The sequence below is a fragment of the Ananas comosus genome, linkage group 5 (assembly GCF_001540865.1).
Source record: "Ananas comosus cultivar F153 linkage group 5, ASM154086v1, whole genome shotgun sequence".
Taxonomy (NCBI): domain Eukaryota; kingdom Viridiplantae; phylum Streptophyta; class Magnoliopsida; order Poales; family Bromeliaceae; genus Ananas; species Ananas comosus.
In genome coordinates this window covers 5,610,339-5,628,550 of record NC_033625.1, presented here as the reverse complement: position 1 = coordinate 5,628,550, position 18,212 = coordinate 5,610,339, and the positions used below count along the sequence as shown (strand labels likewise).

The following is an 18,212-nucleotide window of genomic DNA, read 5'->3' as shown; positions in this document are numbered from 1 at the left end:
TTAAAGGCTAGTGTTCAATTATATTTTGCAGCTTTGTTAGTGAAACTTTTAATATGGTCCAAGTACACATATTTCCTTATCGTGCAACTTCTTTGGATTTTTATTCTAGTGATTAGAATTTTCCTTTTTATTCATTTTTAAACAACAAAAATAAGACATATTAACCCAATATTTCACAAGCTCACTTCGAAAGCACGATCTAAGAATGAAAACTAAAAGCTTTCACCAATTTAATCCAGAAGCTTGTTGCTCGAGAAAATTAAAAAAAAAAACACACACACACACATACACACACACAAACACTTATCCATGCAAATATGAAGAGAAAATCACCATTCCAATACTCAAACCATTGGAAATATTTCACAGAGCATTAAATATCACCACTCACTACAAAGAGTAAATGTCTCTAAAATACCTTTTTCTAAAAATCTGTGATCTGCTCCTAGCCCCACAAAAAAGATCAAAATATAAATTTCTTGTATTAATGTGCAAAAGGATAAGGATAAAAAGGTCACTTTACAAGGATAAATCATGTATTTCATTTGTTTCGCTGAAAATGGCTATACAAGCTATACAACAACAGCGAAAATAGAGCCCATTCCTCCACATTCAATTGCATAGAATTCAAGTTTAAAAGAGGAGGGAAATTAAAAATACAGCAGCTTAAGTATACAATTAAGCGAAACAAATGAAATACATGATTTATCCTTTGTTTCGCTGAAAATGGCTATACAAGCTATACAACAACAGCGAAAATAGAGCCCATTCCTCCACATTCAATTGCATAGAATTCAAGTTTAAAAGNAGAGCCCATTCCTCCACATTCAATTGCATAGAATTCAAGTTTAAAAGAGGAGGGAAATTAAAAATACAGCAGCTTAAGTATACAATTAAGCGAAACACAAAATGATTCTACGAATGAATACAAATTTTCCTATAATGTGAAGGAACAAGCATTCCGGATTCCGCAGGTCAGAAACAAAAAGAAACAACAGAACTTCAAAATTCCCAGCCTCATAATACACTTTTATCAGTAAAGAGGAGGCTATAAATGAATCATCAAATTAACAACATAAATCATCGCCGCCGGAATCCCCATAAAAGAACAGAGGACAAACATGTCTATCTGAAATTTCGGCTGGAAAAGAAACAAGGAAAGAGAGGCCAGAGAAAAATGATTAACATGTCGAAACACGCCATTGCATCAGCAGCAGACCAGCTGAACTCAAAATTGGTTGGAGGATCTTCTCGGACGGTAAACTGCTGGTCGTTATTATCAATTATGAAAAAGAAGGTATATAATTTCTCTCTATATAAGAGCTTGAATGCCTTGCTGTTGCATCTCGCGGAGCCTCCACACAGGGTAATATGCACCTTCCCCGAGCTCCTCAGGGTCTATTAGCTGCATCGCCCATAGATAGTATACGTTTTGAATTGTATCCTAACCAAAAGTATAGAAGAAAGATAAGATCCATGGAAACTTATCATAATCGAAATTACAGGAGAATATCGTCCCTGCGATGCCGAGACCACATAGTAGGAAATAGACTAATAACACAAATCCATGACAGGTTCATTAGGAACAACACATCGCGAATTTCAAATTTCTAGTGAAAAATAGATGGTATCGTTAATGAGTTTCAGTTTTTGGTGTGGGCAGTACAGAAGACCTCCGAAAAAGGAATATAAAAATAAAGTTATTGAAAGGCGAGAGACTTCATCTTAAAGCAAAATCCTTCTTATTTTTCCTGATCAGCATTACTAGTATTCCATTGAAGGTACAAGAACATCAAACCAAAACTATTATTTTACCTGTCCTCCATCTGTTATATTTCCTTCTCTATCGCGTACACAGTAGATCTGCTGTGTTTGAAACTACAAAAAAGAAATTAAAGATAGAGGCGGCAATTATGTGAGGAACAAGTATTATGGCCGTAAAAGCAGATGAAGAAGAACAAAAGGTAAAGAAATTCAATTGTCCTAGTAGAATTCTTACAGATAAGATAATTATAGGTGAAGATCCCATCATTTTAGTCTCTCTAACGTCAACCTCTGAAATATGAAGAATCTGCAACATCAAACAAAAGGCAGTTAAAAACAGGCTTTTTACAAAAAGAAAAATTCCAAGTAGAAAACATTTTGGGAACAGCAGAATAAGCATCTGAAAAACCAATTAGCAATTGATTGTTACATAAGTCAACAGATTTTTCTGATTGATATTATTGTGAAAAAGTAAAAAAAAAAAAATGTTGAATCAGTGCAGATTGCAGATATGAGTCGCAGAAAATATTCAGACAGTTAAATGCCATTAAACAGATAATTAGTTCAACAACAATAATTGCGGCAAATACATGAATGATCTGCTTGCATCAATATCATGTATAAATACACATTAAAGGGTTCGCACAAAAGTATCTGAAGAAAAAGGTAATTATACTCAAGATGGATTCCCAGTGTTTAATGTATTCACAAAACTTTCCAGCTAACGAGATTTAGTAATACAACTAAGTGACTGAGGATAGTAATTTAGGCCAACAAAATGGTTAAGCCGGCATTTCCAAGAAAGAGAAGGCATAGAGAAAGTAGAAATAATATAACCGTTCATACTTTATTATCATAAAAGATGCCTTGAGCTTGATAAGCAGTCCGCTCCCCTTTACACCTTTCAATCACTTCACGTGTACAATACTTTTTCAATGTCTCTATATCAGCCTGCATATCACAACAATCCATTTCTTGGCATTATAGTACGATCTGAGGCAAGATATACTTGCATAAAAAAACAAAATATTTAGAAAAAAAATCCCAAAGGGAAGTAGATAACAAATAACAATCGATACCTTGACATACGAAGTCAAAACAGGCCTGATCATTTCCTGGACTTCAGCAACAAAATCTGGCAGAGAAAAAGACCTTTGCCAGACATATTTCCAACAAAAATCAGATAATTAGTTATTATAAGAAGGTTACATGATGACAAAACTGTTTTGACTTACGGGTCCCGACGGCGGATCTCCTTGAAAGATAGAGCAGTTGCGGTTTCTCCAAAAACAGTTTCATTCAAACTGCAAATAACTGTGTTAATCAATTTGGACATCAAATCTAAATAAAAGAGAACAGGAAAATCTTAAATATGTTAGAAGAGGCACTAGCACAATTAAACAAGTTTCTGTAAGTGAGAATAGCCAAACTTAACATGTTTGACTAGTGACTATTAAAGGTTTACAGTATGTTTTTGCACAATCAGAAGTAAAATCCATTTGAAAAATTAAAAGTTTTGGAGCTTTGTATGAATCGGATAGGAGGCGGAAAATATTTCCTCTCTCCTAAAGAAAATGTAGTTTGATAACAGAATATGCATATGATGAAGTGATAACTAGCTTTCACAGTTAGAAAATAAAGTTAGCTAAGATTTCAACTGAAAATGACAAGGATCAACAGAAAGTTAAAAGCATCACATGCCAATTCATCTACTAATAAGATCAAATGAAATCAAATCTTAGTAGTTGATAGACAGAATGGAGAGTGGAGGAAGAGAGATTGTACTCCTGAATTTTGTGGACAACAGGGTTATCACTTGTTTCCCACCGCTCTCGCACGTCCTCTGCTAACTGCAATTTAAAAACTGTATGAGCGTCATAACTCCAAAAGATCTCTCACAAATCCCAATAAAGAGAGAGAGAGAGAGAGAGAGAGAAGAAGAAGAAGAAGAAGAAGAAGAAGAAGAAGAAGATAATAGAACACCACCTCCTGTCCCTTATTTACAACAGGTTGAGTGTACCCAGTCACACGCTTGAAGACTGGATGATCTTGCATCTGAAGAAAATATAGGTTATCTACTAATAAACTGTGGGCAAAAGCAGAAAGGAAGTCAAATAGGTATGCTTTAGATTACCTTCTTTTTAAATGATTCCCATTTTTCACCCAATCGTGACCTTTTTGTAGGCACAACAACTATATCAGTTCTGGTACTTGTTTCGCCTGATGCAGTAGATGCAGAAGCATACTGCATGTGTCTCTTGTTGGTTTTGTCTGAACTTAATTCATCTTTTACTATATCATATCCTTTCTTTGCTAAGGTTGACACTTTTGCTTCTTTCAACTTTTGAAATGCAGTAGATACCATTGGAGAAGCAGAAGAAAAGGTTGACTTAAATTTGCCGAATAGCGTATCATCCCCAGTTGTGTTATTGTTATTGTTATTGTTGACGGATTCTTGGGATTGATCAGCCCTTGCTCCAGTCGCATCTTTAGCACTCGAAGCTTCTGTTGAACCCAAAGCTTCTTCGTTTCCAAGTCCAAAGGTCCCTTTCACCTAACCAAAGATTTCAACCCACAAAGAACCAAAGGAAAAATAAGCGTGAACACAAAAATGTTAAGATTTATTGGGCGGGGAATAAAACGCGGTACCTCTTCTTTAGCAGCTGAGATCTTTTCTTTAACATTAGCAGAAACCTGAAAATGTAAGAAACTGAAATTTAAAATCATAGGGATAAGGTTCAAGGAACAAGCATCAGACAGAAGCTCACCAAATTAACTTAATTCCATCGTATTAAACATGCAAAAGCAGAAAGCAGCTCTTCTTACAAGCATGATGATGCTCTCTGCCTTCTTCAAGAACTAAAATAAGAACTTTCAGATTTAAATCAAAATTTCTGATGCCGTGAGGCAGCACCACTTGCTTGCTTACAGAGACATGTTTGACAATCAAGTTAATATACAACCTGTTTGGCTCAGCGATGCATTCCAACTTTGAACCACACCACACTACAGTGTGGAAAAGCCCACACGATGGAACTACTGTACACCACGTTAAATCACAGGGGCAGACCATGCCGCACTGCAAAAAGCAGCCCCCAAACGGGCTGCCTTTGCAGTGATGGACAGCACTGCACCAAAAAATGCCGGGCCAAAGGGGCCACAAACATATTTTAAAGATCTTAGATAAACACTGTTCAAACTATCTTAGATAAACATTACTCAAACCAACCTTTTTTGACGTCTCTTCAGCTTCAGTCCAAACATCGTCGACACTCTTATATAATTTCTCTGCAGTCTTCCTTGTTCTGCATTTTCCAATTTCCCAAACCGTCATATCAACTTATGGAACCATAACAGACAGAGTTTTCATCTAAAATTACCTTACTTTCAAATCTTCCTTCACCACACCAATTTTTTCATTCAGGTCCTTCACGGATTGCTGGAATTCTTGGTTACTGTCATCAACCCAAATATCTAAAAGTTAAAGTAAAATTACAGAAATATATTCACAAGAAAGGGCATCAAATGTCAAACAGTTATCGTGATAATCGACATTTGCTGAACAATAAACCTCGCTGCTCTATCAGTGAAAATTAAATTGCTCTCAAAAAGTTCCATCTATGCTATCGAGCAATTTTGCCACAGTAGATCACAAGGAGCCTCCTACTCTTAAAAGAAATAAGAGCTTCAACCAATATGACAAATGTAGCTCTTAGTGACAAAAAGAAGTTGAAATGTGGTAATGTAATTACCTTTTAGCTTCTCCTTTCAATTTCTTTGAAAACTCATTGAAAACACTTAATTGTCGATGACTCGAATTTCTATACCCAGGGACCAACTGCAAATGAACACTTGTAGCCTGTTAAATACAAAACATAATAAGATATATTTTCAATTGGAGAGTACTAAAACGATATAAATAGTTTCTAAAAATTTTACGCAGGTGTGAAGAAGAATAAATACAGACGATAAGAAATAAGCATATTCAAGATCATACTTGGTGTTTTCGTTAAGAATTCCTTATACAATTACTACAACTAATCAACTCAATAAATACCAAGATAAATGAAAATATTTATTTTGAACGTGCACCCTGTTCCGAAGTTTTCACGAGTAAAAAGCAAATGAAATCATATTTGTGAAAGGATCACATTTCAATGCATACGCTTTTGTATACACAATACACAATTGCAATGGCACATGCTATGCCAAGACCTAGCATTCACATTTGGTGTTTTATAAATACTGCAGAGGCAAAACTTAGCACCACTAATATTTGGTTTAGTAAAGCTAATATACATGGAAAAAAAAACATCGAACAACCATGCTCTCCTCGTAATTCATGCTGATTACAAATTTAACATTTATTTAATATGTGGACATCTGAAATCTTAACAAGTAACTACGTATATCTGATCACATATTCATTAAGATATTCTGAATCTTATGCATAATCATAGTTACATGGAAGACAACACTAATTCAATCTCTTAAAGCAGGTAAAAGAATCTATAATATTCTAAGAATAAGGCATTTTCTTCATGGCTACTCGCTTTTCCTATTTTTACATAACATGTAGCACTTTATTTTCGTCAATATTCATGGTAAAAATGATTTTTATCCACAATAGGTAGCTTCGACTAGTGAAAGTGTGAAAATTTTCTTCCTATTTTTGTTGTAAACTAAACAATTCCTATTTTAACCACAATATTGGACATAGAGTATCACTTTAAATAATAATAGCATAAATTCCATTAAAATTGTAATGTCATATGACTCATATCATCATATCCACATAAATATTTTAAACAATAATCTCCTACCAAGTTATTCAGAATGGATTAAGTCATTAAGCACAAAATAGAAGCTTTCACCACCCTCAACTTCTTTGTAGTAGTTTTCTTCTCTATATACCTCATAACATCAACCATGGCTTCATATGTACAAACTAAAAGCAATAGTATTCCCATAAATCCCGAAACCTATCAACTACGATAAACTCAGCAAAGCTCAAGCTAAAAAGCTCTACTTTGCCTTTTTCGATTACAAATTAATGAAAGAAGAAACAAGTAAATAAGATCTTTTACTAGCCCCAGCTTGCATGAAGTAGTTTACTTCTCTATATACCCTACAACATCAACCATGGCTTCATGTGTACAACTAAAAGCAATAGTATTCGAACAAATTCCTAAACCTATCAACTACCATAAACTCCGCAACGCTCAAGCCTAAAAATCCGTCCTTTGCATCTTATGCTTCACAAATTCCCGAAAAAGCTTACCAATCTGAGGCCGCGCTGCGTCGAGGAGCACCTCAAAGCCCTAAACAGCGTCGAGGTCGCCATTTTCGGAGCTCTACGTCGAGCAACAGCACAGCGCGACGGATTCCGGCCCGAAGATGAAAGCCCTAAACAACGGCGTCAAGGTCACACGCCACGACGACTCCGACGCGGCGCTGAGGTGGGTTGGGTCGGCGGAGAGAAGCGGCGATGGAGGGGCGGCGCCGGCGACGACGACGGTGGCGGAGGCGGAGGTGCGTGGAGAGGGGAGAGGAGGGGTTTTGGGTGGGGAGGGGCCGCGTTCGGGTTCGAAGAGAAACCCTATAAATGGGCTTGAGAACGTGCCCCTCTTCTCCAATATATCTTGGACAGGGGGTTTTGGGTATTTGTTCAATTATTACAATAAAAAAAAAAAAACTTTAAATACCACTACTGTATTTTCGTATTTTTTATTTTAGTATTCTTTAATTTAAAATGTATCAATTTAATACCATATAGTTTTATTTTTCTCTTTCTATTATCTCATTCACTATTTTTTTCATTAAATCAGTGAGAAAGTTAAAACTAAAAAGTACTAAAGTGAATATTCGATAAACCTAGGTGCGATATCTGAAATTTTTTATATATAATTTAACAAAATATTAACAGATTAGCTGACGAAAAGAAAAAAATAAAACCACAAAGTACTAAATTGATACACTTTAAACCACAAGATACTATAGCAAGAAAGTGTAATACCACAAGGGTGGTATTTGAAATTTATCCTAAAATTAAAAAACAATACTATACACAGCCACACTCAAATAATCTTATGATTTATAATCTATAATCTATAATCTATAAATTTATAAATCTATAATTTATAAATATATGTTAATCCTCAATCTCTTATACACATCTATTTTTATAATGTATAATAATAACTATATATTAATCCTCAATCTCTTATACACAGTTACACACAGCGAAACACTCTTCTTAAATAATAAAAGTTATTATTTATATTCAGTTTATAATCTTATCTTATATATACTGAACATATTTCTTAAAACTTATTATTATAAAATTAAAATTTTATTTAATAATTAATCTAACCATATAAAAAACCTTTATATGAAGAATTATAGTGATTTAAATTTGTATAATAATGATATTTTAGGATTGTGGTGTATAAAATATATTTATACACCCGTTTTATATTTCTCCCCAGATGTAATCTAAACTATATAAAAATTTAAAAAACATATATATAAATTTGTTACAATGGGTATTTAGGAATGTGGTGTCTAATATTCTTATACAAACGGTTCATGGAACCATTTCTTCTCTTTTCACCATCTTCTTCTAGTTATTTTGTTAATTTATTTGGATTAAATCTTTTATCTATAGACAAATTTTTTAAATTATTAGTTTAATTACTAATAATTATTAGCCATTTACTTATATATATCATAGTTAATTAGTTAATCGCTAATAAGCTCTTTCAAAAATTTATATTATACATGTACCATTTTAAATTATTTTTATTTAAAATAATTTAATTAATTATCTAACTAATAGAATTATATAAAATATCAAAAAATCAATTAAATTTTATTATTAAAATATTTAATATCTGTGGCATCGTGCGGGTTCTTAGCTAGTATATTATAATAAGATTATTTTTTAATAAATTTTTACTACAGCATATATATCAATGTCCTGAATTAGATTCTAGTTTTTGGGCCTCACTACCTTATTTTTAATTTTCGCTATATAGTTACATTTTTTATTTGCATTTGAAAAATACTTGTTTTGGGACTAAACTGGTATGAAAAATCAGTTGTCTCATTTTTACTTCTGACCATAGTGAGAGTCTCAGGCTCAAATAGAAGCTTTAATTTAGTGTTTCCACCTCTAAGATAGGAAGAATCTATAAGTGTTTAATAAGTACTTACTCACAAAACAATCTAAGAGCATTGTATCCCACAACAGTGATTTGAAATTTTGTCCCGATAAACTGCAAAGGAAAATGCTTCGAGCAAACACAAAGTTTTGTTGTTATTTACATACACTAGTTCTTTCTGATTATTACAATTATCATTCTACTCTCGTATTAAGCTTTAACCCCATAAAGTTACATAAAAATCTTGAATTAAGGTTGTGTTATTAAGTAAAATTTAAGTTGAGGAACTGATATTAAAGGATGGAAAGTGAAGAACTTTGAATTCACCATATACCAAAGTATGAAGTGTGAGAGAAGATTATTGTTGTGTCACTATGCATTGACCGGCTTTCTGCTCTCTCTTTCCTCCTTTTTGTTCTATCTTTACATGACTCTCTCAATTATTACAAAAGACAAAGAACAAGCGCGTGCGCGTACACGCGCACGCACACAAAAAAAAAACACCATCCTAGATGGGGTTACAATCAGTGAAATCCGGGACTTCCAACTCTCAAATACCAGTTCTGTGATGAACCCTCAAATCCCAGTTCTATGATGACATTTGATCTAGTAAACCCCTTTTTTCCACCAATTGCCCCAAAATACGATCAATTACAACAAAATGGATCGACATTTTGAGGAATCGGTCAACTCGAACTGATCGGATTAGTTATTGGTTTCCCGCGGCCAAAGGTGAATCCCCGGGTGCCATCAGGCATTCGGGGCCCAGGAGGCTGCTTTGTCGCCGCCGTCGGGTGCTCGGGGTGCATTGGATGGGTCAAAGGAGGGGTCCCGACAGCATGGCCGATGTTACGGTTTGTGGAGTAGTGGTGGTGCTGTCCCTTCCCTCGACACTTCCCTCCTCGGTCCTGCCCCCTCCCTCGCCTCGTTCCACCTTCTTTGTCAACAAAATTCTCCTCATCCTGTTAATACCATCCTTAGTCTTCCAAACTCTTAAAATCTTAGGCTAGAGTAAATAATGATTCAGATCCAGCGAAGGGCAAAAAAACAAGAACAATTGTTACTAAAGTTGGATTTGTTACAACTAAGACACTGAACTTCCCCTGTAGATTCAATCGGGTCACTTCAAACTCCGTTTGATTTCCCTAACAGAGGGATGATATAGCAGCTCACTTTAGTAGCCATGTCATCTTCAAGAAATGATGCTGCGGCTGAATTATTCATCTCCATGAAGGCAAGAAATGGCGTGCCAGCTATTTCAGCTATCACATCATCCATTAAACAGCCATCTTTCAGCTATCACATCATCTTACAAGTCAAACGGAGTTTGACGAAGTTTGATGAGTAACAAAATTGAACAGAAACTTCAAACTCAATGTCTTAAATTGCAACACAAAGTTGTAAGACCAAAGTGAAACTTTAAATCTCTGTGATCGATGGTGTAATTTGCCGTGGAGGAATAACTACACTACATATTTAAAAAAAAGGAGCTCAAAGATGGGAGTAAGCTTTCAATGTAGTCCTGGCTAACAGAAATTAGGTCAATAAAGGATCAAGGAGAGATACATGATGCTCAAAATGTGCTTCATCGTCTGCTTGTTTCTCTTTTGGTTGGTTAATTGTGTTAATAAAATCTCCATCTCTCGCACCATCACCTTCATGTCCATCTTTTCTTCCTCGTCCTGTTCCATGTTTCTAATTGGAAAACCAAAAAGTTTTTTGTGTTAGGATTCATTTGAAATCATCTGAACTATTAGAATATTATGCGAGGGTCTATTCTAGATATTCAGCGAATTCCACTGATTAAGAATGATATTCTGGGCAAGCAGTGTAGAATATTTGATAGTAGATAGGATTAGAAAAACAGATTTCATTTTCAGCAATGAAGGTACTTTTCTAATGAACCAAATCATTAACCAAGAAGGCCTGAATCATTTTTATGTATAAGTAAACGTTCACAAAAGACAAAGAGCTTCTGGGAAGTGACATTCACAACCCAGTAACAATCTGATTATCAACCACCAAAATTAGTACAAAATAGCATAAGATAGGTTGAATATAGTGTTAAACAGTTCCAGAGCATCAAAAGGGAATTTAACTATAGGCCTCCAATCAATATTAACATACTATCCTAAGCCACAATGTCCAGTAACAAACTGTACATAAATAATTTACCTGTTAGCTTCTTAGAAGATGACAAGTAGAGTGTCCACAACACTATTCCATAATAGTACTAAAGCTGATTAGTAGTAAATGACAGGGAAAATGCATGACTAAAAGTGTACAGTAGTTCAGAATAAACAGAGGATACAACGTCGTGAAAGTACCATGCAATCAAGCAGCGGACGAACTCTTAGTCCATTCCGCCAGTTCGTCTCACCATTAAGCTTGTTAACCTATCCGCTCAGAAAAGAAGAAAAAAGAGTCATCAGGTAAAGTAGGTAATTCCTAAGTAATGGAAAGCGAAGTTTAAATAACAAGTTCAAGCGTACTGCTATTTTGGCATCTTCAACAGTCTCATACTCCACAAATGCGTGCACCTATATGTAGAGAAAGAAGATAAGTGACATTTAAATGTTATTACCTCAAAGAAAATCTGAAAAGAATTCTCATTACAATAAGTTACCTCATTATAAAGTAACGCATGTTAAGGAGATATACAAAGAAATAACTCTCAAATTCAGCAAACTTCTTCACGCAAATTTAGGAAAGAAACTTTGCGATTGGACATCTAAAATAGCTATAAACTATTTGTCAGAGTTCCTTTTTAATTGCTAGAGTTATTTTTGAATAATGAATTTAAGAGTTTAGAACATGGAAAACCAACTTTTTTGAAATTCAACGGTCTATGAATCAAATTTCACCTTGTAACTTATTAACTCTATATAAAAACAATAATTAAAAAATAACACTCTCTAGCTAAAAACAAGGTAGAATAACCTCGCATCTATAATAAGCGCATTGAATTGAACAGTACCTTGTTACAAAGTACCATATCATTCTTTGATGACCTATTTACTGCAGCAGTTGTACCATCCGAGTTTTGTGGATAACAAGTACGAATCGATTTCACACTACAAAAAACATATCCTTCGCTTATAAAGTGCCTATATTGATATACGTAACTTTTAATTTGAACATAAAACTTCATACCTCCCAACAGCTGAGAACACTCTCATAAGGTTTTGGTAACAATGATTTTCCGGTAAATTTTCAGCAAAGATGATACGCGACTAAAAGAAAAAAAAAAAAAACAAAGAAAATAGAAAATTAATATTGGCTTGAATAGGTAAAGTAATAATTCCCTTAAAATCAAAACCTGATAAGATGTTAACCTGCACTTCTTCAAGATCTGCCTCAGTGAAAGGTTTTTTGCGTCTAACTTTCTTTCCATCATCACTGACATGCTTTAAGTAAACAGACATGAAAATCAGAAACACACGTGAAAAAGATATGGTTACTTATGCATTTGTCGATGCCACTTGGGTGTATTAAACAACAGTCAATTTTTAGCAGATCATTGAGCATCGTGCATATTACTACAGAAGGGTAAAAGAACATTATGCAGAAAATAAAAGCTTACCAGTTGTGTTGATGTACTTAAAGCAGCAGCAAGCAAAGAATTATCGTGGACCAAGGCCCTAATCTTCTTAAACGATGCAACTACTGATATAGGTACTGCACCAGGAGAAGGGGAGTCATAATCGAGTGTTATACACAAGAAAGAAGCACACTTCAAGCTCTTGGTACAACTAAAGAAAATCAATGAAAGAGAGAGCTTCCACTTATTATTATATAGAAAATAACATACTAGATTACATTATTGACAAATAGAATAAAACAATAAAATCACAATCACTGTTCAAATTTTGGATATCTTTACTGGAGAAAGTAGATTACCAAATCCCTCAGGATCTTTACTGATGAACCTCATCAAAATTTCGGTTGTAGCCAAATTTGCATCACTGAAGTAATATTCTACCTGTGATATATCAAATGAAACTTTTAGAGACTTTTAGAAATATGGGATACTGGAGTAAGCAACAGATGACAAAGAAATATCAAACAGACATTTTGATAGAGAACTGTACGTATTACATATGTATGCTGGCAAAATGTTCAAGAACTAATAGTTCCTACTTTGGTAATTACCTTTTACTCTAAAATTTCAAGTGCTAAAATGTAATTTACTAAACCGTAAAGCTAGCATAGAGGTGTACAATTAAATAAATAAGATAATCATAGAAACTGTCAGCAACATAGAAAATCAGGTTAATTAGAAATGAGACATAGTTCTCTTTTGGTTAACCTTTTTCAAGAGCTGATGAGAGCTATGTGCAACGTCATATCTTGAACATTCTTGGCTTGACTTATTAGAGGTCACTTCATCAGAACCCATATAATATTAATATTAATACAAATATATATAATTAATTCTTTTGCAATAGCTTTTGTAAAATAAATAGGCGATTTATGGCATCCTATTCATTTTCCTAACAAAAAGATACTCCTAAAACTAATGAAACAAGATCAGTTAATTATTTCCTTCACTAACAAAGAAAAGCATAATGCCAGTGTTATCAGTTGTATTATAGCACTACTCAATAATACAAAGCAATTCACACTTCTCTTTTAGCACCATCTTATATTGGTAATCGGTGAAAGAGGTAATATACACTAGAGTGAAACATTTCTCCCTCAAGAAGCACGTAAAAGGCATCAACTCTAATTTAAGAATCCAGCAAACATTTATAAAAGGCATTGACTCTAATTTAATATACCCAACACAAAGAAACCATTCTACGAAGATGAATGTCATAGAACTCGCTAAAAAGTTGTAAACTAAAAGAAAGTAATGAATTATATATCTCTACAGAAATGGGTGTTACAAAACAAGATTTAACAGCTTCTTGTTATAAGCAACATTGGAGATACCAACTATCTGAAGTGTATCAACTACCAACACAACAATTCAAAGAGAACAATGCATAAAAAAAAAAAGAAAATTAAAAAAAGTTAGTATATAATGTGAAAGAAAAGAAACCACTCATCAAGATCATATTATCAAGATCAAACAAATATAATACTCATAAAAATTCACCTACCATCTTAAGAGAGAGAGAGAGAGAGAGAGAGAGAGAGAGAGAGAGAGAGAGAGAGGAGAAATGCATATACCGTGGTCCATGAATTACAGTAAAAGTGAACAACATGCTCAAGTAGATAACAAATTAAACACCAAAGCATCTCTAATTAGTACTCTAATCTACAAAAACGACGAGAAATATGTATGGAAAGATAAAATTACATCACCTGTTTCTTGATCTTTCGGATCACCGCCTCCGGGAGCCCTTCCTCGGGGGGCGGAGCGGTGCTCGGCTCCGCCGCCACACGGGCGGCGACCTCGAACTCCTCATCGTAGTACTCGAACGCCCCGTGGTTCGGAACCGGAACAAGAATCGCACGCCCCAGTGGCGGCGCCGCCACCGGAAAAGCTTGGATCGCGGCCGCATGCGGCGGCGCCAGAGGCAGCTCGAGGGCGCGGTGGATCTTGGCGGCGCGGTGGCGCGGCGCCGCGGCGGCGGCGGCGGCGGCGGAGCGGGGGACGAACGCCGGCGCGGCGGCGTTGAGGCGGCTGGTGGAGGCGTTCAGGGGCGCTCGAGAGAGCGTCGCCGCGGCGCCGCGATCGTCGTGGACCTCTTGGGTCTCCTCGGCCATGGCTAGGGTTTCCCTACATCGGAGACGAGGAGAGCGAAGTGGAGTGATTCGCTTACGACAAGAAGAACGAGGGTCGAAATGCAAATGCGGAGAGGATGCGTAACGGGGATGGCGGTTATAAGGAGAGGCGGGTAGTTGTATAAAATCACGATCATGCCACTGTAAAGTGTGAGCCCGCACCACGTGGCAATATTTTATCGGACAAAGTTTTCACTTTACTAGGCCCACGTGGACGTCACTCATTGGACGGAAACTCTCTCTCAAATCTAATTTTTATAAAGTGGATTTTAACTTTGATTCCACTGTAATTTTCAATAATAATTTTTTTTTAAAAAAAATAAATTTTATCATCTAAATTATCAATTTATTACAATTAATTATCAGGCATCAACTTTCCATCAGGCCTTTGAAATTTTAATTACCGTTACAATGTGGCTGCCACGTTGCATAATTGTTTTTTTAGAAGGTTTTTTTAATCATAATTTAACATTTAAAGTACTCATGGAATCATATAAATTTATATTATTGAGCTTTTATGCTTTTAAAAGCTTTTAAAAGCACATGAATATCTGTATTTATAATTTTTTAGCCATCAAATCGTTTCAAGATTGGTGCAGTACTAATAAAAAGAATTTAATGGAATACGCCGTTAATAATGATGCATGAATCTTGAGGCGATCCGACAGCTAAAAAGTGACAAACACAAATATTTTCGTGCTTTTAAAAATACAGTAGCTCAACTCTAATCTTATAAGTTAATGCATAATGTAGTTAAAATTTAGGTAGTGATAGCAAAATTTTAGCCGATGAAATGTAATTGTTTGTTGTAACTTTTTTTTTTTTTTTAAGGGAAAACACGCCCTGAGGCAAATTTTATTTAATTAATCAGTGGATACAGACTGAGAAAATTCATCTGCTAATTTTATTTAATTTATAAGTTTGTTGTAACTTATAGATAAACATTTGTAGAAGATGGTTTATTACTCCTAATAAATTAATTGTTCTTTTGTTTGATTATTATTATGATGAACATTAAGGGAGCTTCTATTTTTAACATTGATGTGAATTTTAGTTTGTTTAATTTTTTTTTTTTAGGCTAAACCCAAATTCTACAATTATCTATAGCTTTGCATACATAGTTGCACCTTATTGCTAATTACAATCTTTTTCCTCAAACTCTAACTTGAATTTCATTTTAGTCTATACTCTTTGTGCTTTTCACCATGAATTTCTTATAATTTAGTGTTCACTTAACAAGTTTTTTTCACAACAAAAATTTAATTGAAGTTACTAATAAAGGTTATAAATTCAATTACAAAAATTAAAGCTTGGAGATTAAAAATAAATAATTGGATAAAGGATGGTGAATATATAATGGTGCATTTAACCCTCTTCTATAAAGTGCTCACATATTCTACTTTATTAGCAAAAGGATTGTTTGGTTTCTAGAAAAAGCATTAAAAAAAAAAGTTTTTTGAGAAACATATTTTTCATGAAAAAATCTCTTTTGAATCCATGTAACAATAGTTTTGTTGAAAAAAAAATTATTAGATTTTATGGAAAACTGATAATTTCATTTTCCAAAAATTTTTGAAAAACAAAAAATGTAATATTGAAATCTGGAAAAAATAATTAAAAAAAATCTAGTTTTCTTTAAGACTAAATGGACAGAAAACTATAAAAAATAATTTTTGTCAAACAAAATTCATACATTTCAAGGAGCCAAACAACTCCTAAGTTATTTTAAACTAGTATTAAAATTAACACCAAATACAATTCTAATAATCTCACAAAAATCTTTATAATTTGAGTGTGGAAACTTTATTAGAAATTAAGATCGTACATTCTGTCATGATTTCGATTTCTATACCTGATTTATAGGCGGCGATTTTTGCTCGCGGTTCGTCCTCGTTCGTAATTTGCAAGTGAGCAGGACGTTTCGAGTTTAATTCCCTCATCCCCGGAGATGGAGCCGTCACAAAAAATTAAATTAGGGTTAGACCGGGACTCCCGTATATTACATATTTATATATAACTTGATGTAAGAATGTTAAATTACATCCGTTCATCAAGAACGTGTCCAAATACATCCTAACCATTCGATCTACCGTACTTTTATGGATCGACTTAAATAGTCCGATTGTATCTTTATAGATCGCCTTGAATAAATCATGTGGGACACATCCAATACTAAGGTTATAAAAAATGATATGAGTTCAGACAGCCTACTGAACTTATAAATTGAGCACTTATGCTTTTAAAAGTACAGAAGCATTTGTATTTGTAATTTTTTATCCGTCGAATCGCCGCAAGATCCATGCAGTATTATTAATGGTGTGTTCCATCAAATCCTCTTTTACTAATGCTGAACAAATCTCGAGGCAATCCAACGGTTAAAAAATAGCAAGTTGAGCTTCTATACTTTAAAGCAGAGGAGCTTTACTCTCTCTCTATGACTATATATATATATATATATAGTATTCAAATTTGGGTCCAATTTTTTGCAATTTAACCTATCAAAAACACATTTAAATTGAATTTTCAGGAGAAGAAAGACAAGGTTGAAAAAGGTTAAAAAAAATTCATGCAACTTATATAAAATTAATATTTCTGGTTCAAGCAAATCCCAAATCTCTTCTCATTATATACTTGCTTTAATCATTTTATTAATGTCCTGGGACAACTCATAATAGCTGAGGCTTATAGTAGTGGAGAGTCACAAAAGATGCACACCTATATATATATATATATATATATATACATCCTGTTATAAATAATTAAAAATTAAATAAATAATAAAAAAATATGGACTTTTTTATATTTCTGAAAATGTATGGAAACACCCTGAACTTTTATTTTTTTATTTAGGCCCGGTTTGGATACCTCTAAAAACGTAGCATAGTTAAACTACGCTATGCCGGTAGGAAAATAATCCTATGAAGCGTTTGGAAGAAAAAAATAATAATAATAATTTTTGGAGTATAGTTATACTATATTCTAAAAAATGAAGTAAACTTACAATCCACTTTAACCAAAGGAAAAAAAAAATTCCACCATTTTGGGCTCCCAAAGATGTATCAATTTTTAAATTTTAAATTTCAACATAAAATTTTAAATTAATTTTAAAATTAAATTTTAATTTTGATTTTAAATTTCAAATTTTAAATTTTAAAAAGTTCAAATTTCAAATTTTCAGAATTCAAATTTCAAATTTTTTAAGCAAATTTCAATTTCAAATTTCAATCAAATTATCAAATCATTCCAACTGTCCAACATTCAACTTTCAAATAATTCAAATTCAAATTTCAAAATCATTTCAAATTATTCAAATCAAGTTCAATTTCTTCAAATTCAAATTTTGATTTGTAATTTTAAATTTAAATTTCGAAATTTAAATTCACATTTCAAAAATTCAAATTTCAAATGTTAAATTCACATTCAATTTCGAACTTTCAATATTCACTTTCAACATTTTAAATTTCCAAATTTCAAATTTCAAATTTCAAATTCTCAAATTTCAAAAAGTCCAAATTTCAAAATTTCAAACATTTAAAAAAGTTCAAATTCAAA

General features: G+C 33.6%; 2 protein-coding genes across 3 annotated transcripts; both read right to left on the bottom strand.

Annotated features, from left to right (window-relative positions):
- On the bottom strand, nucleotides 866–7,389 carry LOC109710658 (mitochondrial import inner membrane translocase subunit TIM44-2-like). Of its 2 annotated transcripts, none has more exons than XM_020233381.1 (14): nucleotides 7,046–7,389; nucleotides 5,517–5,623; nucleotides 5,145–5,219; nucleotides 4,994–5,069; nucleotides 4,414–4,458; nucleotides 3,899–4,318; nucleotides 3,751–3,819; nucleotides 3,550–3,614; nucleotides 3,000–3,068; nucleotides 2,844–2,916; nucleotides 2,611–2,715; nucleotides 2,000–2,071; nucleotides 1,816–1,878; nucleotides 866–1,444 (listed from the first exon to the last, which is right to left on the bottom strand). In XM_020233381.1, the coding sequence occupies exons 1-14, from the start codon at nucleotides 7,106–7,108 to the stop codon at nucleotides 1,313–1,315; spliced, it is 1,434 nt and encodes a 477-aa protein (XP_020088970.1). In that variant the 5' UTR covers nucleotides 7,109–7,389; the 3' UTR covers nucleotides 866–1,312. The 2 variants fall into 2 exon arrangements, with proteins under 2 accessions (XP_020088970.1, XP_020088971.1); XM_020233382.1 differs by having other exon boundaries at nucleotides 5,517–5,602.
- LOC109710821 (la-related protein 6B-like) lies at nucleotides 9,221–14,744 on the bottom strand. Its single transcript, XM_020233598.1, has 10 exons — nucleotides 14,238–14,744; nucleotides 12,828–12,909; nucleotides 12,511–12,605; nucleotides 12,263–12,334; nucleotides 12,081–12,160; nucleotides 11,905–12,001; nucleotides 11,420–11,467; nucleotides 11,255–11,323; nucleotides 10,494–10,622; nucleotides 9,221–9,889 (listed from the first exon to the last, which is right to left on the bottom strand). Exons 1-10 carry the CDS (start codon nucleotides 14,640–14,642, stop codon nucleotides 9,614–9,616), a joined length of 1,353 nt encoding a protein of 450 aa, XP_020089187.1. The 5' UTR covers nucleotides 14,643–14,744; the 3' UTR covers nucleotides 9,221–9,613.

Excerpts from the sequence above, each read along its gene's own strand:
- LOC109710658 (XM_020233381.1), bottom strand. The coding sequence starts at position 7,108 with ATGGCGACCTCGACGCTGTTTAGGGCTTTGAGGTGCTCCTCGACGCAG. Across the intron at positions 3,820-3,898 it reads GGGAATCATTTAAAAAGAAG|ATGCAAGATCATCCAGTCTT; the intron begins GTAATCTAAAGC and ends TATTTTCTTCAG. Across the intron at positions 3,615-3,750 it reads TTGTAAATAAGGGACAGGAG|TTAGCAGAGGACGTGCGAGA; the intron begins GTGGTGTTCTAT and ends TTTAAATTGCAG.
- LOC109710821 (XM_020233598.1), bottom strand. The coding sequence starts at position 14,642 with ATGGCCGAGGAGACCCAAGAGGTCCACGACGATCGCGGCGCCGCGGCG. Across the intron at positions 12,910-14,237 it reads TCCGAAAGATCAAGAAACAG|GTAGAATATTACTTCAGTGA; the intron begins GTGATGTAATTT and ends GATATATCACAG. Across the intron at positions 11,324-11,419 it reads TTGAAGATGCCAAAATAGCA|GTTAACAAGCTTAATGGTGA; the intron begins GTACGCTTGAAC and ends CTGAGCGGATAG.